This window comes from Onychomys torridus, chromosome 18, assembly GCF_903995425.1.
Source record: "Onychomys torridus chromosome 18, mOncTor1.1, whole genome shotgun sequence".
NCBI lineage: Eukaryota > Metazoa > Chordata > Mammalia > Rodentia > Cricetidae > Onychomys > Onychomys torridus.
In genome coordinates this window covers 57437651-57460887 of record NC_050460.1, presented here as the reverse complement: position 1 = coordinate 57460887, position 23237 = coordinate 57437651, and the positions used below count along the sequence as shown (strand labels likewise).

The 23237-nt window shown below is 42.1% G+C and overlaps 1 protein-coding gene across 2 annotated transcripts; it reads right to left on the bottom strand.

Moving 5' to 3' along the window:
* Positions 1–4859: 4859 nt before the first annotated feature.
* Positions 4860–21174, bottom strand: LOC118569714 (zinc finger protein 280B-like). 2 transcript variants are annotated; one of them, XM_036167908.1, is made up of 3 exons: positions 21056–21174; positions 20054–20113; positions 4860–6664 (listed from the first exon to the last, which is right to left on the bottom strand). In XM_036167908.1, the coding sequence occupies exon 3, from the start codon at positions 6595–6597 to the stop codon at positions 5005–5007; it is 1593 nt and encodes a 530-aa protein (XP_036023801.1). In that variant the 5' UTR covers positions 6598–6664; positions 20054–20113; positions 21056–21174; the 3' UTR covers positions 4860–5004. The 2 variants fall into 2 exon arrangements, with proteins under 2 accessions (XP_036023801.1, XP_036023802.1); XM_036167909.1 differs by lacking the exon at positions 20054–20113.
* Positions 21175–23237: the final 2063 nt, after the last annotated feature.

Below are 23237 nucleotides of genomic sequence, written 5' to 3'. Positions count from 1 at the left end.
TATTATCTAGGGCATCCTTAATATTAGTTATTCTGCTCAGGTTTTTTTTTTTTTTTTCTGTTGACGATGCTTTATATTGGGTTATTTATTTGATTGACTGATTCTTTCATTTCCAGAATTTATATTCATTCTTTTTTTCAGTGTTTCTATTCCATTGCCAATTTTTTCCTTGATATTTTTTATTTTTTTCCTCCAGCTAACTGATCCTCTTGCCAACTTTGGTCATTGTCTTGTCTATGTCGTGAACAGATTTTACGTTGTTTTGTTTTGTTGTTTGTTTGTTTTGTCTTTTGAGACAGGGTTTCTCTGTATAACAGTCCTGGCTGTCCTGGAACTCACTCTGTAGACTGTCCTTGAACTCACAGAGATCTGCCTGTGTGTACCACCTCTGCCCAGCATAAGTTTCTTCTTTATGTCTTGAATTAAATTCATTATCTGTTTATCTGCATCCTCCAGTACTCTGGAATCTCTTTCTGGTATCCCCCACTGTTTTTGTCTTTGTCTTTGGCAGTGCTGAGAGGCAGCCAGATTGTCGTGTTTGTAGTGTTGTCTGGTGTGTTAGCAGTGTTTCCTATGTTACTTCGTCATGATATGCACATCTGTTTGAGTGTTTGCATCTTTATTTTGTAGCTTCTGTACCTTTTCTATTTTTTGTCTATGTTGTTTTATGTGAGTCTTCCTGGTGAGTTGTGTTTGTTTTTACACTCAAAGGGAAAATTGACTTCAGTAATAACTGTGATGGTCTGACAAAAGTCTCAGTGTCAACCTCATGGGGAAAATACTGTGGCTCTTGACTTGTGCCCCCTGGGAGGACTTCAGGCATGAGTACTAGGGTTCTGTTTGTCCATGTGCTGGTGAGAGGACCCAGCAGATGCCCTAACTCGGTCTTCTCTCAGAGATCAGGCCTCAATTTCAGGCAGTTTCTGAGGTCTAAGAGCCACAAAGGGCAATTAATCACTGGTGCCCCTGACAACAAAGACAAGGGAGCTAGGATGCACCAAGCCTGGGCCACTGAGCCAGCCCCCACAGCAGCTCAAGGACAAAGCCTGAGACTTGTCCAGGCCTGCACCAAAATGGATTGACTGTAGCTCTGACAAACGCCCAACTAACCCTAGCTAATTTACTAATGTCATTGCCACTTACATAAGCCAATCATATCTAAGATGAGCTAACTTCCTTAGATACTCCCCTCAGTTAGGCTTAAAAGGCGCTCACACACTTTTCTCAAGGTCTTCGCCATCTTGCCTTTGTATGGGATGGCCTGCCCCAGCATGCTGGAAGCTTTCTTGAGATAATAAATGCTCTTGTTGATTGTGTACGTGAATGGTGGTCTTTCGTGGAACTTCTCCAGGACCTTAATGCTGGGTTCCGTCTCACTTGGCATAGTTCAGCTGCTCCATGTGGCTTCCATCCCAGGACACCTGTCTACCTCAGAAGCCCCCTTCCCTACCCTCCTAAGGGCCAACCAATGCCCACCAAGTCAGCTGCAGTTTTTCCGGGAGAAACGACGCCCCTATTCCTGTTCACTCGCTTTTTTTTTTTTTTTTAATATAATCAAAAAGTCTAGAATGTTAGAACTCTGCCCTCACTCCAGCTGCATGACTCCACATGAGTTCAAGAGTTCAGCGTGCTGGTGACTATGTGCTCATGGCATGGTCATGCAGTCAGTACATACATGGTGTAGCTCTGTAGGCCCACTTGTACCTTAAAGAGCCATGACTCAGACCCACCCTCTCTCTCTCTGTTCTGTTCCGTCTCTTCCCCCCACCATCTTTCCCTCTCTGCACGTGCTCCTTTCCCAGGCCTGGTTCTTTTGTCTCCCCCCTTCCTCCTAATAAAGCTCTAAAACGGATACTGGGTTCTGTCGTTACCGTGACCTTTCTGCGCAGTAACCAGCACCACTTATTTCAAAACCCAACTGTGGAAGATAGAAAATAAAAATTAAGCTAAAATACATAATGTTCAAAGTTTAAAAAGAACAATAGAGCAAAAGGTTTTCACAAAATGCTTTATTTCTCTAATTGCTATTTGTTATAAATAACTTTGGCAACATTAATAAAATAATAACTTTTATTTGAAAAAGCAACAGACTTCACAGAGTAACAAAATAGTAATCTTGACAGATATTTAATACATGTGTAAACAAAACAAAGTGACACTGCTTTAAAAATAGAGCTATCAATATAAAACAGAAAGCTCACTATGTTTCTTTGTGTTATAGGCACAGAAATGGACGTAAGCTAGCTCACTGCTAAGACAGAACCAAAGCTCTTGCTAATGATTTCTTCCTGAAGTTCTGTGACTAAGAAACTCAGCAGGGGGGAGAAAGGTGCAGCCAGAGGTAAACTGCCTTCCAGGAGAAGGAACAAATAGGACTTTAAAAGCAGGGGAGTTTCTAGTCACTCTAAAAGTCTCGACAAGCGTAATAAACCACGTGTGAGGTAGCGAGCCATGCAGGCTTAGGGAAAGCATGGTGAGGAAGGGGCAGCCTGTGCAGCCTGTGCACCAGGAAGAAACAGGAATTTACTTGAGGAACAAGGCCAATACAATAGGTTGGAATAGTGCAGCAGCAGGGAGACACTGGGATGTGGCAGCGATGAGAGGCGTAGGTAGGCAGGAGCCAGAGCCCTGGGGCCTCCCTTAGCAGTAAACAACAATCCGTACTCCTTAGGAGCATGCTTTTATGAAATAGCAAAGTACAGCAGCGGTGCTGGAGAGACTAAGCACTTGCTAAACACAGGTCTAAGGTGGTTCTTATTTTTACCATAGACAGTACACAAGTCTGCAGTACATGTATGGTTCATTTCATACACAGTAGGACTTTCCCACCAGAGAAGTGAGACAAACAACATTTTCCACATCTAAAGGAAAGGTACAGGGTAAAAAGTTAGGTGTGCCTTGGCCCAAGAAACCTCATTGAAAAGGCCTATCAAAACAGATCAGATCACAATCAATGGATCAAGCACAGAGCAAGTAAATACAACAAAAGATACTAGCAACCTCTCATCTCCCTCAGTCTTAACAGAGGCCACGGCCTGATGACCTCTTCCCAGGTTTTCATGAAATCTAAGGAAACTTCACTAGACTGAGGAAGGAAAAATGGATAGGGACATCTTAAGGGACCCACCCCCACTACCCCTTTCTTCTTTTTGGTTATAAGAGACAGGGTCTTACTGTGTAGTTAGTTTGGCAAGGAACTCATTAAGCAGCCCAGACTGACCCTGAACTCTAGACCCTTCTGCCCCAGGCTCCCAAGAGCACTTATTACCAGTGTGTGCTACCACACCCAGCAAGATAAAGTACCTTTAAAGAAAGAACAGGAAACTAGGAGATTTTTTCCAGACCATGTTTATAACTAGCATGCATCTAGACTCCTTGAATATAAACAGAAGCAGCTGGGCACCTGGGCTAAACATGAAGGAACAGGCGGTGGCACTGGACCAGGCTCAAGGAGACAGGCCTGGAAACTTTTACAGAAACAGCTAATGCTACTGAGGTTGCTGAGGACTAATCCTCAGGGGGTGCCCTAGTCCTACAAAGAGTTGTTCCTCCTAGTGACCAGCTAAGTAGTATGATATATTAATGGGAGAAAGCAAGTCTTCATTTAGGACATAGCTTGCACACTAAAGTGCTTCAAGTAAGACCCAAGCAATATTAGTGTGATCAACTGAGAAATTATACATACAACAATGAGAGAGCTATTCATTATAATCACTCAAATATGAGGCAAGATACAAATTGTGACTAGGGATATAGTTCAGTGGCAAAGCCCTTGCCTGGTACATGTAAGGCCCTGGGCTTAATCCCTAGCACCAAGTGGGGTTGGGGGAAGCACCACATCACCAAATTGCAAGCTTCACATATTCAATAACCATAAGATACACATACACTAAAAAAAAAAAAAAAAAAAAAAAAAGTAAAAAGGCTCCATCGTGGGCCCTGGGTTATTTTTTTGTGCTATGTCCAATATCATTGGGCAAGTCCCTATTACATCATAAAAGTAGAACTAAATCAGCCCAGGCCATAAACTAGACAGATGCCATTTTTCTGAACCTTTTCAATTAAAACTAAAGTTCAATAAACTTCAAACTACAAATGCCGAGGCTTCTTGCCCCAAGAAAAGACAATGCACTTTACTGCTGTGGCCCATAAGGATGTGGCCAGTTCATTCTTCAAACACAGCTAGCCTAAAGGGGGAGAAGAGTGCCTAAGTCCAACTACCCTACGCATCAAGTGATAGGAAGTCCACGGACACTAGCTCCCACTCTACTAATTATTGCTGCTGCTTTACGTGGCACTAAGGATACACAGCTGTGCTTTTAATGCTTGTAGGGGCCCTTCATAAAACGTGGACATTTTACAAGAATGGCTTGGCCTCCTTGGATCTTCTTTTGGGTAAAGACATTTAGGCAGTACTCACTCTTTGGCTCCAAGACTGGAATGAATGTGTGCCTGTCCACTTACCCGTGCTAAACCATTTAAGAAGACAGCTCCCTCCCTCCTGTAGCAAGCATTAACTACCTCTAGATCTTCCTGGAGAGATGGGGCCTTGTGAGCCCCATCCAACTCCAAACTTTTATGTAGAAGAGCTCTCAAGCTTAGGAGTTACATAAAATACTAATAAATAGGTGTAACTTCTGTTTTCCATTCACAAGGATACAGGCACAAGCACCTTCCTTGGATTGAGCCAAACACTTAATATGAAAGCAGATATATTTTAAATAACACTCACTATTCATTCAGAAAACACTGTAGGTCAGAGAATGGGGTAGTAGAGTACTTGCTTATTATTTGTGAGGCCTTGACTCCAGCCCCAGAACTTAAACAGAACAAAACAAACCCTCACAAAATAAAAACAAACGAACAAACAAAAACCCTGCATTATCACAAAATTAAAGAAAAAAGAGTCCATTTCTTCATCAGTCTTGGGTCCTGACGAATAAGAAATGTATAGTCTGTCCTCTCATCTCTCTGAAGGGTTCTGGGTTCTGACTTAGATTTGAATTAATGGGACCTTTTTGAAGGTTTACCTTGAGATCGGGGGGAAGGCGGTTCCCAGTCAGTTGTGCTCACAGTGACCGATGCTACTTTCCCAGATTCTGACTGAACAGGATCCACCGAGACCTGGATAACAACCTTCGTCTCGGGAGGCAACCCTTCTAGCGGCTTAGGTTTCTTAAACATTTGGTGACACCGGGTCTTATGCTCCATTTTTTCCTTGAAAGTTAAAAACTGTAGCCGACATTTGGAACACTGGTGACCGTTCCTTTCCCAGTGCCCCCTATAGTGACACATGTACGGTGTTCCGGTTTTGAAAATTTTAAGACAAAATGGACACAGTAGGTTCTTAGTGTTGACATGGCACTTTCTAAAATGTGTTTCCACATCAGCAAAGACAGACGACCTGTAGTTACAGATCTGGCACACATAGGGCATTTCCCCGGGCTTATGATTGTCCTTCATGTGCTCTAGAAGAACTTGATCTGTTTCAAACGACAATTCACAGATTTTGCAGACCATGGTGGGGTCAGGGGCGATGTGCACACGGTCGACGTGGAACTCCAGCTGGATGGGAGAGGCGAACTGCCGATGGCAGTGCTGGCAGGTGGTATGGTTCTCCCAGCCGTCATTCCCCTGCCTCTCAAATTCCAAATGATGCTTGGTGTGGTTCATAAATTTGACATTTTTGAGAGCTTTCAAACAGTTGGGGCATTTGAAGATTGTGTGAGTCTTCTGTTCTGGCTGCCCATCTCCTTTATGCTGACCATAATAAAAGTCACTAAGTGACAAAGTCAAACTTCCTTTCTTGGGATCAAAGGTCCCTTGACTCGCTGGACTTGAAAAGCCCACTTTCACCAACCCATTTTCATAGCGAGGGTGTACACTTGTAGGGCTGATGTAGATAGAGTTCTCTGAGAGAGGTGCTCCATTCACAACACGGTTTACTGATTTGGGAACATCACTGGAGGGTGCACTCGGTTGAGGATTTGAGGTATGGAAAGTACCAGAAGAGGACGATGCTGAAGAATGTTCTTCTACAATTTCTATAATAAAATCAGGCTTCTGCGGGTTAATGACAGTCACCTCAGAAGTGGAATGGCGCTTCAATGCAGAAGAACTTTCGTTCCAACCTCCTACAGAAAGTGCTGCTCTTACTGGACTATGCTTTGAACTTGAGATTGTAACCAAAGGGGAACCCTTTGAAGAGCTACCAGGCACAACTTGTGGTGAATTACTTCTATAATCAGGTTCAGACAAAGGCTCAATAATAATAGGACTATCTGTCGATCTTGACTCGGCAGGAGATGCCGGCAAGACAATCACTGTCTCTGATGCGGGGGCTGCAGGGCTTGAGGGCTGTAGCCTTTCAGTAGTCACTTTTCTAAGGCTGTTTCGCTTTCTTTTTAAACGTGAACCTGGGGTGACTCTGTTCAAAATGTTCGAATTAGCAGGTTTTGAATTTGAAGTCTTTCCAACAAATATCAGTTCAGCGTCTTCATTTACATGCTCAACCCCTACAAAGATCAGCTCGGCATCCTCATCGTGGGCTCGACTGGGTTCCTGCTCTTCACTGCACAACATGAACTGCTGCTCCATTTCTAACGTTTTGGTTCCTGACAGGTGTGTTCACAGGTCCCAGTACTTCCTCTGTTCACACTGCCACCTGAGTACAAACACATCACACACCAGTAAGCACAGAAAAAGGATTTATTTTTCTCATCAAAGACTCTGAGATGATTATAAACATTAAGGGCACTCATCCAGTACCACTCTACCTCAACCTTTCAGGCTCAGACCTGGGCAGGAGGCACATCCATGGGCTCTTTTGCCTGAGACTCTCACTCAGCACCTATCTAAGCACCCTCCAGACCCAGGCAGGAGCCCCATCTGCAAGGTCTCTTAAGTAAGTCCTCTCACCCCCAGCTGCCTCCTCTCACAGTCCCAAATTCTCCAGACCACATGCCACCCACCCAGGTCCAGGTGGGGCCCACATCTTCAAGCTATCTTAGCCCAGGCCCTCTGTGTGCTCTCTTGCTGAGGTTGACCAAGTCCCTGAACCCGAGCCTGCCCTCCAGGCCCAGCCCCAGCCAGGAATCACACTAGAGGACTTTTCTGGACTTCACTCAAGCATCACACTGGTTAACAGTGAACTGGAGTTTCCCCAATCTCTCCAATAGCCAATGCTGGGTAACTCAAGGACTAACATGCTCACTCCTACTTGTCTTGAAATCAATCAAGCTCAGATGAAAGCAAAAACAGAGTCAAACTTCTACTCCACATATGCAAGTTAGAATCTCACATCAGATACAAAGAGATAAACTCCCACAGCCCTACTAGAAAACAAACAGTATGGGAGATTGAGACAACACGCGCCTCTTAAAGACTACCAGACATTTCCTACAGAAATGTCGCCAAAAGGAATTGCCAAGACTAAACTCAGGACACAGATTTTAAGGAACAATTGTAAACAATCAAAGGATTCAAAAAATCCAAAGAGGCCACAAGCAAACACCCCAATGAACTTAAAGAGGACAGAAATAAGAAAACCCCTCTGATGCCCTGAGAGCTTATCCTTGGGGAGGAGGCATCCAAGTCAGTTCTAGCTCAGCTTCAACAGGTCCTATTTCCCAAGTATGTGGTGGTAATCTATATTCTGCTGCTGTGACAGACACCATACCTAAGATGAACCTGGGGAAGGAAAGGGTTGACTTCATCTTACAACTCCCAGGTCATAATCTGCCTGATTTGTAAAACAGATTATGGGCCAGTAATTCCACATTTTCTACAGACTTAATTTGAAGAACTCTGTCCAAAACAGGAATTCTGGAGACTAAGAAATGATCTGCAGCAGTGGGCATTTTATAATATTTTCAACCAAAATGATGTATAGTAAGTTATAGGAAGCCCTTACTATACACAGTACACATAAACAATCACTGCACAAGGCATGGGTAAATATTTATAATTCCAACACAAGGGTCCAGCACAGGTTCCAGGCCAGCAAGATAAGATCCTGACACAATAAGATAAAAAGTAACAAAAAAAATTTTTTTTAAAATAAGCTGCTCAATGCCCAGGCTTAGTGGTACATATCTTTAATCCCAGCACTTGGGAGGCAGAGGCAGGAGGATCTCTGTGAATCTGAGGCCAGCCTGGTCTACAAAGCAAGTTCCAGGACAGCCAAGGCTACACAGAGAAACTCTGACACAAGGAAAAAACAAAAACAAAAACAAAAACAAAAACAAAAAAAAACAGTATGCTTCCTCTATACCAATGACAAACACTGAGGAAGAAAACAAACAAACAAGGAAACAATCTTGTTCACAATAGCCTCCAAATGAACCAAAACCTTGGAATAAACTTAATCAAGGAAGTGCACAAACTCTAAACAATGAACATTTTAAAACACTGAAGAAATTGAAGAAGACACTAGAAAATAGACGAACCTCTCATGATCATGGGTCAGAAAAGTCAGTACCATGAAAACGTCCGTCCAACCAATCTACAGTTCAATGTAATCTCCATCAAAACCCCAGCAATTCTTCACAGACACAGAAAAGTAATCTTAAGTATCGTAAGACCCAGAGAGATGAAGTAACCCTGAGCAAAAACAATACTTGTAAAGGTGTCACCATACCTGATTTCAAGCTGTACTACAAAGCCAGAGTGATAAGAATAGCATGTTACTGGCACAAACTCAGGCTAGATCAACGGAATAACACAGAGCACACAGACACAAGGCCACAGAACTTCCACCACCTGACTTTTGACAAAGCTGTCAAAAGCACACTGGAGAAAAGACAGCATCTTCGATAAACGAACGGTATGAGAAAACTGGAGGTGTGTGCAGAAGAGTAAAACTAGATTCTTATCTTGCACCGTGCACAAAAAGTCCAAGTAGACCAAGGACGCGAGACCTGAAACTCCCAGAGGAAAATGCACTGAGTTCCTTTAAGATGCAGGTAGAACTTTCTGAATATGGTATGTTTATGTCTGAACACCTGATTTCAGCTCATAAGTCAGTTTTATGTCTTGTTTGTTTGTTTTTTGTTTTTCGAGACAGGGTTTCTTTGTGCAGCTTTGCGCCTTTACCTGGAACTCACTTGGTAGCCCAGGCTGGCCTCGAACTCAGAGATCCACCTACCTGGCTCTGCCTCCCAAGTGCTGGGATTAAAGGCATGCACTACCACTGCCTTTATGTCTTTTAAGAGATACCTGTAGGTATCCAGGATACCTTACCTTCACAGCTATCGGTATAGCCTGGCTCCCAACAGTCAGGATACCTTTCTCTTCTGAGCACTTCAAGTGAGGGCACCTACCTACCAGGCCTGAACAGGAAACGTAGGTAATAACTTTCTAAATAAGACTCAAATCGCAAGCAAAATAAGACCAATAACTGACAAATTGGATTTCATGGAACTAAAGGGCTTTTATACAGCAGAAGAACTTGTCAGTTGAATGAATGGAAGAAAATCTCTGCTGGCTATATATTTGACAGGATTAATATCTAAACTACATAAAGAACCCAAGAAACTAAACATCAACAACACAATCAAATCTTAGACTATAGGACTGATCAGAAAGTTCACACACACACTCACACACACACACAATACACATGGCTAATAAACATTTTTTTTTAATATTCAACATCATTGGCCATCAGAGAAATATAAATTAAAACCACTTTGAGGTCCCATTTCACCCCAGTCATAAAAAGAAAGTGACAACAGATGCTGGTAAGAATGTAGGTCAGAGAAACACTTATCTACTGCTGGGGAGTGTTAATTGGTGCAGCCATTATGGAAATCAGCATAAAGCTGAAGAGCTAAAGACAGAAATTCCATAACGTCCCTGTTACTTACAATCAACAACACAACCAAGAGACACCTGGTAAGAGAGAGTCTCAAGTGAGCATGCCAAGGTCAGACTAACCTGGTAACAGCACAGTGGCTGGGGCTATTCTTGGGCAGGTGGTCCTGGGTTGTGTAAGAAAGCTAACTGGCTAAGTGTAAGCCCCGGGTGCCAGGAAATACCATTCCTCCACGGCTTCTATTCCACCTCCTATTTGAGTTCCTTCCCTCAATGATGGTTGTAACCTGGAAGTCTAAGATAAAACAAACCCTTTTCTATCCAAGTTGCTTTTGGATATGGTATTTACAACAGCAACCCAAAGAAAACTAAAATAGATATGACCCAGCTTTATCATCCCTGAGTACTGTACCCTACCACAGGGACATTTGTACATCCACGTTCATTGCTGCTCTGTCCACAACAGCATGAAAATGGACCAGCCTAGACATCAACCAACTGATGAATAATGAAACTATGCCATACACATCAATGGAATTTTATTCAGCTATAAAGACAAACAAAACACTTGGAAGGTGGGGCAACAGGAGGTTTGCGTCCTAGCACCTGTGACCTCTCCAACCATGGGCTTTTGACCAGGTTCAAAATTCCAGGCATGAATTATATCTTGTGAATAGGCCTCAAATCCAATGGTATGTCTTTGTAATATACCATTCTACCAATGAACCAGCAGGCACTTCCGTCAAGTTAGCAATGTAGCATGCAAAGTCCTCCACTAGACAAATCTAGAATGACTTCTCCTCCAGTGGCCTGTAGAGCAGCACCTTCCAGCACTGAAAGCCTGCCGTCAGAGGGGAGGTTTCTAGGTCAATTCCAGCATGATTTGTGTATATCCTGCTACCAGACTGTGGGGGGGCTTCAGCAGTAGGTCTTTCCATGTAGCTACGGCAAACAGTCGAGCACCAGCAGTAGCCTGTGTTGTTGGGGAGCCCTGGGGGCTTCCCACATCAATTACATGGAGCTGTTCCTACACCTAGGACTCAGGTTTTTCATTTAATAACCCATGTTTTCTAGAGGTTGTACCTGTGTAGTAGGGTACCTCTGTTTAAACTTAAACTAAACCTACATATGTATATTAAAAAGGTGCATTAATTTATTACATATGTAATGTTCTGTCTGCATGTGTGCCTGCAGGCCAGAAGAGGGCACCAGATCTCACTCTAAATGGCCGTGAGCCTCCATGTGAGTGCTGAGAATTGAACTCAGGACCTCTGGAAGAGAAGCCTGTGCACTTAACCTCTGAGTCATCTCTGACCTCTCCCAAATGCATATTTTTTAATTAGCTTACAGAGCAGTGGGTTTCCACAAGGCTTTTCCATATGTCCTTAGTTTTAATTAACATCCCTGCCACACCTTCCACTCTGCACCCTACCAATACCTTCCTTAAACTTTTAAGTCTCGGTCTGTGCCCCTCTCCTTGTATAACATATTTGCTCTACTACCCCACCTCAACCACTGGCTAAAGGCTCCCCCCCCCCCCCTCACGTGTTCTCTGTAGCCCTGATGACTTCAAATTAAATGCACAAAGTTCAAAGCTAGGATCCATCAATGGGAGAAAGGAGTGGTGACTCTCTTTCTGGGTCTGGGTTGCCTCACTCAGTATATTTTTCAGTTCTATCTATTTTCCTGAAAATTTTCAAACTGCACCTTCAAACTGTAAGCCAAAACAGACCTTACGGTGCTTTGTCGGGTATTTTGTCATAGCAACAACAAAAACTAATACAACAACCCAATTAAAAAGTGGGCAAAAGGGGGCTGGAGGGGTGGCTCAGTGCTTAAGAGCACCGGCTGCTCTTCCAGAGGACCTGGGTTCAATTCCCAGCACCCACATGGCGGCTCACAACTGTCTGTAACTCCAGGTCTAGAGGATCCAACACCCTTACACAGCCATAAAAATTTTAAAAATTGGGCAAAAGATTTTAACAGACATTTCTCCAATGATGATGTACAAATAGTCAAGAAGTATATAAAACTATGTACAACATCACAAATCAGAGAAATGCAAATTAAAATTATTAGGTATCATCTCACATCAATTAGAATAGCTATTACAAATTTAAAAGCAGGCAGTAACTCTTGGCCAGGACATGGGTCAATTGGAATCCTCAAGCTGTTGAACTGTAACATGATACAACTGCTATGGGAAAAGGTATGGAAGTTCCTGAAAAAAAAAAAAAAGTTTCAAAGAACTGTCACATGATTCAGCAGTCCAACATCTAGGTATACATGCAGAAGAAATGAAAAAGTCTTAAAGAGACAGACAGTTTTTCTACATCTCTCAAGATGATCACATTGCTTAAAATGGCACCAGAATAAACAACCTTCCTGGCAGTAGATACAATGTAACCAGATGCTTCCCTCTTGCCATCATGGCTTCCTTGACAAGACACACATTCCTTCAAGATAAAAGTCCTTTAAACAAAGTAGGACTAGAGGGAATATACCGCAACATAATAAAAGATATCTGTATGTGGAAAACCCACAGCCAACACCATCCTAAATGGAGAAAAGTTGAAGCAATACCATTGAAGTCAGGAATAAGGTGGGGATGATCACTACTTCCAATCCTTCTCAATATTGTGCTTGAAGCACTAGCTGGAGCAATAATGCATAAGAAGAAAACAGAAGAGATATAAATAGGAAAAGAGGAAGTCAAACGTGAAAGCCCATTTTCAGGTTCCTCATGGTTTTACCATGCAGGTCTGCATAGAGAGGATGATTAGGACCATGGGCCTGAGTGCAGGTGTCTGAGATGGTCTCACTTGGCTGTGCTGCGGGGGAGGTCTTTTGCTCCACCCCTTGGCGTTTCTATAAATACCCTGGGGCAGAGACAGTCGGGGGCCACTGGAAAAGGTCCAGGCCCTCTGGAGGCTATCCTTTATTTTCTATCTGTTTATCTCTACACTATAAGTCCTTCTATCTAATATTTCCTGCTGCTCTCACTCAAGAGAACTCTGGGGAGCTGTGGGGTAGGTGAGTGAACACCCCACAGAATGGCACCATGAACAGGGCTAAAGACAAAGGAAAATAGTAATAATAATAATTAGTTTTATTGCAGAGTTTTTGGTGAAAGTGAGAATAAGGTCCTGCCAGTTGAAGTGGCTGGTCCAGTGTTGAAGTCAAAATAGAGAAATTAGTAAGGGCAGGGGGTTTTATCCTTGAGAGAAAAGGAAAAACAGACTGAAAGGATGTCTGATGCTGCAGTGCAAAAATCTCCCCTACCAAAATTTCTATCTTCTATCTCTTTTGCAATTTCTATCTGTGAAAAGAAAGTATAAGGTATAGTGTAGTAGTAATATACTGTAAGAAAAACTAAGAAGTGTAAAGTAGTGTAGAAAAATTTACCTAAGATAAGTTAGACAACTAGACAGAAAAACTAAGTCTTCAATCTAACTTTGGGGGCTATGAACGCAAACTGGGGGAAAAAAATCTTTCAGTTTTACGGGTAGAAAAAAACCTTTTTTTCCCCAGCTTATTGGGCAGAAAAAAGGATTCCTATGGAAGCTTTTGGCCTGGTGACAGCTAAAATACTAAGTCCAAGTGGCAGGAGAAAGTGATTTCTCCCTGAGGCAAAAATTCGGGTGTAAGAAGCCAAAAAGTTTAAAGTTCAGAAGTTTTGGGAAAAGTTGGTCTTTCTCTCTCAGGGAAAAAATAATCTTTCTCTTAAAATAAAAGCTTTTCTTGGAAAATTTGGTAAAATCTCTCTCTAAAAAGCCTTAATCTTTCTCAAAAATAAAAGCTTTCTTAAAAAAAACTTAAAAACTAAAACCTTTCAGAACTTTCTCTCTCAGAAGGACAAAAATTAGAATCACCTGAAGATATTAGTATGGGAATCACCTGTGATTAGCTCTAAGGGATTAAGAAGTAGAAAATTGCCAGGCAGTGGTAGTGCACACCTTTAATCCCAGCACCCAGGAGGCAGAGACAGGCAGATCTCTGTGAGTTCCAAAAAACAAACAAAAAAAGTAGAAAGTTATTCTGTCTTGTTAGAGAATGTTAAAGGTGTTTGCTAAGTTAGATATATGCTAATGGTAGCCCTATATAAGTTTGTAAAATAGATCTATAGAGTTACTTTAAGAATATAAGCGTAGCGCCAGGCGGTGGTGGCAGTGGCACACGCCTTTAATCCCAGCACTTGAGAGGCAGAGCCAAGCGGATCTCTGTGAGTTTGAGGCCAGCGTGGACTACAGAGTGAGTTCCTTCACCAGGAAAGGCGCAAAGCTACACAGAGAAACCCTGTCTTTTTTTTTTTTTTTTTTTTTTTGTGGAGCTGAGGATCAAACCCAGGGCCTTGTGCTTGCTAGGCAAGCACTCTACCACTGAGCTAAATCCCCAAGCCGAGAAACCCCTTCTTGAAAAGGAAAAAAAAAAAGAATATAAGCTTGCAGGGGACTAGAGAGATGGCTCAGAGGTTAAGAGCACCACACCAACTGCTCTTCCAGAGGTCCTGAGTTTCAATTTCTAGCAACCACATGGTGGCTCATAACCACTTGGAATGAGATCTGGTGCCCTCTTCTGGCCTGCAGGCACACATGCAGGCAGAATACTGTATACATAATAAATAAATAAATCTTTAAAAATATATATATAAGCTTCCAAGAAGAATCTAGGGTAGTCCTAAGACATGTAATAATAAGCTTGTAAGAAGTAAAGATGCTAGTTGTAATTGTAAATTTAAATAAGAATATAAGATGACTTTAAGAAGGAAATAAATATATTTGCTAAGGTAGTCTTAGAGTTTCCTTAAGGATATAAGTAAATAAGAAGTATATAAATAAGTATATGTTATATGTGAGTTTGTAAAAAAAAAAAGGGTGTAAATTTTGAGTGTGAGTCTATACTTAATGTATATGGTGAAGGAACCTGAGAAACAGAAGGTAGTGTCCTAATAGACTGCAAAACAGGCAGTCTGAGTGGTTTCAAAAGCTCCAGAAACCACTAAGAAGCTAACAATGGTGGACACCCGAACCAGCACAACAAGGCATCCACAGCTGAGATCCGTGGAAAATCAACGCAACACAAAAATACCTGAGCTAACAGCAAAAACAGTGCAGTTTAAAATATTACTATAACTAATAACCTCTCTGGTTTGAGAATGAAAGTTACAGAGATGCTTGTTTGAACTAAAATTGTTAACTGAAAAAAGTTTTTGGTATGGCAGTTTCTCAGAAAATTGGGAATCAATCTACCTCAAGACCCAGTCATACCTAAGGAATGTTCAATCATACCACAAGGATACAGTTCAAGGCCAATCTGGGCTACAGAGTGAGTTCCAGGAAAGGCGCAAAGCTACACAGAGAAACCCTGTCTCAAGGGGGAAAAAAAGGAGGGGGGTGGGGGGGGGGTAATATTCCTTAGTCTATTTCATTTAAAAAATATTTTCTTGTTATTTGAGTGGATTAATGTTATGTTTCATTAGTAAGAAATGTAAATGGGTATAGTAACAGATTACTTTAAAGTATAAAGAGTTTTATTAAGAAATTATTTTTGAATGTTTTACTAAGTTTTCAAAGTGTTAATGATTAGATTGAGAACATTGCTTTTCAATATGGGTTTGTAGGAATTGTCTAAATTTGGTTTTTTCTAACTAGGTTTGAGATTTTGTTTAAAAAAATTATAAAGAAAAGGAGGAATTATGAGTGAATTAATGTTAAATGTATGTTTGCAGAAATTGTTAACCTATTGATATTAATGCACCCTGGTTTTGTGAAGTTAAGGAAATATTTAAGTTTGATGTGAATACATCAGAAGTTTTTCCTACGTCTCTTAGCAAGAAAATTCAAATGGTTCTATTAAGAGTTAAAGATGTAGGACTGAGAAAATTGTTAACTGTATACAGCACCATTTATGATAATTCAAATGGTTCTGTAAAGAGTTTGCTTTGAGATGTAAAATTGGGAGAATTGTAACTAGGTATAGCAATATTTATGTTAACCTGTTAATGGGAATGATGAAACTAAGGGATTCTTTAGGTTTGCAACTACATTAAGAGTTTTTTTTTTTGTTGTTGTTTAGAAAGGGCCGGATACAGCTAAAGACAGCTGTAGTGATCTTGGACACAATCCAAAAAAGAAATGCCATCTTTATCATCCTCTTCTTCCATACTGGGAGGTGTAACCGCTATGGAGACTGCTGTGAGCTCTTAATAATGAGTTATTCTTTACATAGTAAGAAAGGGGAACCTGTGGGAGCCCGTTTTCAGGTTCCCCGTGGCTTTACCCTGCAGGTCTGCATAGAAAGGATGGTTAGGACCACGGGCCTGAGTGCAGGTGTCTGAAATGGTCTGCAGTCAGCTGTTCTGGGGGGTGGGGGAGGTCTTTTGCTCCACTCCTTGGAATTTCTATAAATACCCTGGGGCAGAGACAGTCAGGGCCCCTTGGAAAAGGTTCCCGGCCCTCTCAAGGCTATCCTGTATTTTCTATCTGTTTATCTTCGCATTATAAATCCTTCTATCTAATATTTCCTGCTGCTCACACTCAAGACAACCCTGGGGAGCTGTGGGGTTGGTGGGTAACCGCCCTGCAGTTAAACAATTGCTATTAGCAGATAACATAATATTATACGTAAAAATCCCAAAAAGTCTAGAAAATGCTAGAAGCAATAAACAATTGCAGCACTGTGACAAGATGCAGAATTAACTTGTAAAGAAAAAAAAAAAAATCAATACTTTCTTTTTTCTTCTTTTTTTCTTTTTTTTCTTTGGTTTTTTGTTGTTGTTGTTGTTTTTCAAGACAGGGTTTCTCTGTGTAGCTTTGGAGCCTGTCCTGGAACTAACTAACTCTGCAGACCAGGCTGGCCTCGAACTCCACATGCCTGCCTCCCAAGTGCTGGGATTAAAGGAGTGTGCCACCACCACCTGGTTAAAAATCAATACTTTTTTAATAACCAAGAACAAACACAGAGGAGATTGTTACAGGAAGCCCACCACAGAAGACCACTCAAACACAGTTTATAGCCAATTGAAAGTCTTTATTCCTGCCAGCTGGGACTACACTCATGTATTTGGGACCCAAGTAGAGCACTGGACATTTAGAGTAAGGGGCTTTTAAAGGAAAAAAACAAAAAACAAAAAATGATATTCTGTTATCTGTCCGCAGCTGCAGGGGGAGGTTTTGTGCAAGCAAGCATTTAACAAAAGCTAAAATAAGCAGTTAGCTAAAGGGGAGATTTTACACAAGCAGGCAGTTTAACAGAAGTCAAGGTAAGTTAGCTGGGGCATCTTGACCTTGGCTTCGTAGAACAGAGTTGGATAATTTTACACGGGGCTTTCCATTGAGGAGACTAAATTCTAGTCAAATCTAAAATGGCCTCTGCCAGAACACAAGATGGAGGAGCCTCTGCACTGCCTTGCCCTGTCACATCATGGGTACACTCCCATCAATAATAGGCTCAAAGAAAATAAAATACATAATAAACCTAAACAAGGAAATGAAAGACGTCTGCGATGAAAAATTTAAACCTCTGAAAACTGAGATAAGAACACTAGAAAACAGAATGGAAAGACATCCCATACTCATGAATTAACAATTCTGAATTAATATCCTGAAAATGACTATTCTGCCAAAGCCATTTACAGAGTCAATGCAATCTCAAAGTTCCCATTTCACTCTTCACAAAAATAGAAAAACTATTCTAAAATTAATATATATTTTTAGAGTAAATATATACATATATATTATAGAGCCATAGCAATGAAAACAATATGGTATTGGCACAAAAACGGACACACAGACCTGTGGAACAAAACTGAATTCCCAAATGAGTATATGTAACTTCAGCCACGTAATATTTGACAAAAACATAAGCTGAAGAAAAGCAAGCAACTTGAACAAAGAGTGCTTGGGAAATTGGATATCCATAGGCAAAGAATGAAATTAGATCCATATCTAAACCCCGCACAAAAACTAACTTCAGTGGACTTCAAACAGACAAAGCTCTAAATATGAAACACTGAAACTGTAGAAAAAAACAGGCAGTATCCTACATGATTCAGGTGTCGGAAAGGACATTTTGAACAGGACTTTCATTTGTCCAGAATAAAGCCAATAATTGACAAGCGGGAAAACTAAGTAGCTTTTGCACAGCTAAAGAAACAATCAGGTGAAGAAGAAGCCCACACAATGGGGAAGAATCTTTGCCACCAGCTATACATGTGACAGAGGACTCATTCAGGATATACAGAGAACTCAAAAAGCATTAAGTAAAAAAAAAAAAAAAAAAAAAAAAAAAATTCAAAAAATGGGCTTAGGACCTGAACAGAGAATTCTCAACAAAATAAAAACAGCTAAGAAATGTCTCAAAAAAAAAAAAAAAAAAAAAAAAAAAAGTTCACTGTCTCTAGCTACTAGGAAACCGCAAACAAAAACAACTGTGGAATTTTACTTTATCACGGTCAGAATGGTAAGGATCACCAAACAGCCAACAACAACTTCTGGAGAGTATGTGGGGGAAAGGGAACCCTCATTCTCTGTTGGTAGGATTGGAAGCTAACTGAGCCACTCTGGAAATCAGTGTGAAAAACTCTCAAAAAGCTAAGAATAAATCTACCATATGACCCAGATATACCACTCTTTGGCATATGCCCAAAGGATAGCCTACTTAACAGATACTTGCTCAGCCATGTGATAAATGGATAATGAAAATATTATAAGCCGAGCGGTGGTGGTGCACCTTTAATCCCAGCACTCAGGAGGCAGAGCCAATCTATGAGTTGGAGGCCAGCCTGGGCTACAGAGTGAGTTCCAGGAAAGAGACAAAGCTACACAGAGAAACCCTGTCTTGAAAAACCAAAAAAAAAAAAGAAAAAGAAAGAAAGAAAATATTGTACATAGACAGATAAACCCCAGAGAAATAGAAACTGAAAGTCTCCCAATCAAAAAAAAAGTCCAGGCCCCAGAATGGTTCAATGCAGACCTCTACCAGACTTCCTTTTCTTGTCTTTTCTTTTCTTTTTAAACCACCAGACTTTCAAAGAATTAATGGCAATATTACTCAAACATCCATGAGGTCTCACCAATATGGCTCCCTAACCACTTCAACATGATCTCAACAAGGACAACACAAAAGACACACTGAAAGAGAGAGGAAGAGCTCCTTGAGACAATAAACCTACACAAAGAACTACAGTCAACTAAAGAATCTTCCCCAGAGAAGAACACCAAATGGTCAGACCTGAAAACATATATGTAGCATTTATAGACTAAGCAGGTTGTATTTATATATTTACGTGTGTCTCTCTGTGTGTATAATATATATATATATATGAAACAATAAAGAAACAGAGGTCATGAGCAAGGGAGGTACAGGGGAGGGCTTGGAGAGAGGAAGGAGGAGGAAATGACATAATTATATTATAATCTCAAAAAATAAAAAAACATTTTAAAAAAGAAATTTTGCAGAAAGTTAAAAGCAAGCCACTTTGTTTCCTGCTATTATTTCTTGATAGAGCAAACTGACCCTAAGGTAATACTGATGCCTTAAAATTCCTGAGTGTGTGTGGGGGGGGGGGGGGTTTCAAAAACTTTTTTTAAAAATCCAGAAGTCAGGCTTGTGCATACCTATAACCACAGCCCTTGGGAAGGGAGGACTAAAATCAGGAGTTGAAGGTAATTCTCAGCTACATAAACCAGTCTAAGATATATGAGACCCTTTCTCAAAAACCAGGGTAGAGACTAATCCAATTTAATAGTTTACTTGCATTAGCTGACTCTTAAACTATCTGTATCAACTCACTTTGCCTCCTACTATGATAAAAATCAGTCGCTTCACAGAACAGCCATAGTGTTTACTTTCTTTTTCTTTTTCAAGATTCCGGGTGAAAGGAGCACATCTACCACTTCTTCCTGTTTGAGGAAGCAACTTAAAGTTCCGGAATTACTTACTTCAAATACTTACATAAAATATATATATATATATATATATATATATATATATATATATATATATATATATATATATATATATATATATATACATACACACACACACACACACATTAAAATTCCCTCAGGAAATTCTAAACAATAATTTGTTTGTTTGTTTTTTGAGACAGGGTCTCACTATATAGTCCTGGCTGTCTTCAAATTCTGAGATGCGCCTGCCTCTGCCTCCCGGAGAGCTGGGATTAAAGCCGTGCGAGCGAATAGGAGACAGAAAACGAAAGAGAAAAGACCCTTCTTACCTCAGATACACACTGTAACTTTTAATACCTTGAAAGAGTCCAAGGGTGAAAGTCACATGCCTGAAGTAATCAGAAAAACAAAAAAATATATACATTTTTATATGTTAAAAGATTTTACTCCACTACCTACCAGTTGTTTCGTTTGCTTTGATACAAAACATGTCTAACCCTCCAGGCTCTACTTACTAAGTACTGGGTGAGCCCATTACAACCACTTTGTCAAGTTCTGGGTGGGAATCGAGCCCAGCACTCTAGCAACTAAGCTTGCCCACCCCCAACCTTGTCATTTGGATGGTTTTTTACAAGCATCTTACAGGCTACCATCCAAAATACCATACCTCCATAAACAAACAAACAAACAAAAATCTCACTTCAGCCCTGCTCCAATCAAAATTAGCCATCTAGGAGAATATATTAGGAGCCCCGAGAGCTGCCCTGGAGTTCAAGGAGGCACGTAGTCGACAGAATCCACAAACAAGACAGTGCTGTATGCGGACAGACAAACGCACGGATTTTAAAAGGCTTTAGAAGCCTCAACGGGTCTCCAAATTGGGAGTGGGGCTCCATTTACAAAACTGGCTCACAGTTGGTTTTTTTGAATAGGTCTCCCTAGGTGGTCCTTCCACCGCCTCCCTAGTGGCCGGGATTACAGGCGGGCGCCACCGCGCCCTGTAGCAGGTCTCCAGGCTTCAGGACTTTAGGTACCCGTAGGCGCCACCAGGGAGGGCCCTCCGCGATGGGGAAGGCATTTAGGGGGAGCAGGCCCGGCCCTAGGGGGGGTCGGGGGAGGCCGTAGGAGGGGGTACGCACGTGTGTGCCCGGAGGGTGGGGAGGGGGCGGCAGGCGGGATCCCCAGAGCCCGGCCTACCGGCGCTTCCTTCCCCCGGGCTCGCAGAAGGCCCTCACCCGGCGTCCCACCCCGGGATCTGCTGGCCGGCCCCTCCCGGTCGCCCCCGCAGAGATCAGCAGGGCCACACCCCTGCGCTGCCCTCCCCCGCATACCTGAGCCCCCCCGGAACGCCTTGGCCCGCGAGGCGCTGCGCGGGAATGCCGCGCACCCCGACCTGCCGGGCCCGCCGCACCGCCCGCAAAGCCCAGGCCGCTCGGCCTGGCTCGCACACTCGCCCACGGCGACCTGTGATTGGCTGCCAAGGGAGGACGCGAGGTCAGTCGCTCGGCTCCGGGCCTAGCGCCGATCTGATTGGTCCCAAGGCTCCTGGGAGCGTTCGCCTACTCTGGCACCCCTAGTGGCTAACAGCGGGCGAAGGCGCCAAACTGAGATGAACAAGGCCGAGAGGAGACACCCCTGAGCTCTTCTCCGCACCCCTGCAAGATTTGAAAGCCAAACAAAGCTGCCTCTTTCATTGCAGCCCTGAAGGCGGCTGAGGCAGGAGGATTGCAAATTAGACGTGGCTGCATAGCGAGACCCTGCTCTACTTTAGAATTACCCTGGGAGTTTTAGAGACACCACTAGCCAGTGCACTCCATCTTTCCAGAGTCTAAATGGCCACATAGCTTCCACCTGAGAAAGGGCTAGTGGTTTAGATGACAGTTCCTCTACTCACTTCCTTTGACAGGAGAAAGTCTCTCCTTTTTCCATTTTTACGGCTCTTTTTACAGTGCTCGGCCCGGGGTATACCAAGGGCACTAAACAGTGGGACAGTTTGAAAGATATTGAGACCAGGAATGCACCTCAAATGGCTGAACGATAACCATTATTATTTTTAGCATCCATCTCAGAGGAACCCAAAAGCATGAGCAGCATTACTCTAACAAAACACTGTTCCCATGGACTTTTATGTTTCTCGGCGTTTTCATTCAGAACAAATGAAATCGTGAATGGAACTGAGGCTGACCTTTGTTGTGGTGATGATATATTGGTGTATCAAATAAAGCTTGCCTGAGGATCGGAGGACAGAACAAGCCACTAGATTAAACACAGAAGCCAGGCAGTGGTGGCCACACCTTTAATCCTAGCACTCAGGAGACAGAGATCTGTCTAGATCTCTGTGAGTCCAAAGCCGCCCTGGACTACATGAGATTGATTCAGTCTAGGAGAGAAACAGAGCCAGGCAGTGGTGGCACACACCTTTAATCCCAGTACTAGGAAGGAAGTAAAATGGCTGGGCGGAGAAATGCATACAAGGCATGAGGAGACAGGAACTAGACATCATGCAGCTGAGGACTCAGAGGCTTTCAGAGGATTTGTGGAGGCAGGATCTCACCTTTCTATCATCCTGAGGATTCGGGAATGGTAAGGTTTCTCTAGTGGCTTGTTCCTTTGTCTCTCTGATCTTTCAGTATTTACACCAATATCTGGCTCCAGGTTTTTATTCCAACACCAATTAGGATTCGTGCAACACTTTTTCTTATTATTTTGCCCACAGGAGATATTAGAAATGGATGGAGGTAATTTTGATTTTTTTTTTTTTTTTTTTTTTTGGTTTTTTGAGACAGGGTTTCCCTGTGAAACAGTCCTGTCTGTCCTAAAACTTACTCTGTAGCCCAGGCTAGCCTCGAACTCACAGAGATCTGCCTGGCTCTGCCTTCTCGAGTGCTGGGATTAAAAGCGTGCACCACCACCGCCTGGCTAATTTTGATTATCTTGTCACATTAACCACTAGCAGGCAGAAGGCAAAAGATTTTATAAAACATCCTAAAAGGCACAGGATAGTTCCTTCCCACAAGACATCACCCAGCCTAAAATGTCAGAATGCACAGGTTAAGACAGAGTAGGCAAAACGGTCCCACACCTAATCTATACAGTGCCCTTGGTAAACTACTTTGATGTAGAAGTTAGCATATCTGATAAAAATCTTTAGACAGGGGGTTGGGGATTTAGCTCAGTGGTAGAGCGCTTGCCTAGCAAGCGCAAGGCCCTGGGTTCGGTCCTCAGCTCTGAAAAAAAAAAAAAAATGTTTAGACAGTTATAGGATGAACTTCAATGGGATTGAGTGGTGTGGATTATTTGAGAGACGGTCTCACTAAGTAGCCTAGACTGCTGTCTACCTCCTGATCCTGGCTCAGCCTCATGTTATCATAAATGGGAGTAAAAAAACAAAGGAAAGTCTGAAAGTATTGCATTGTGACTTATGATTTATGTTTTTTAACCAACAAAATGATTCATCTCTATTAATTTAGAGAGAGAAGTCCAAATAAGGGGTGGTCCATCTTCTAGAAGTTG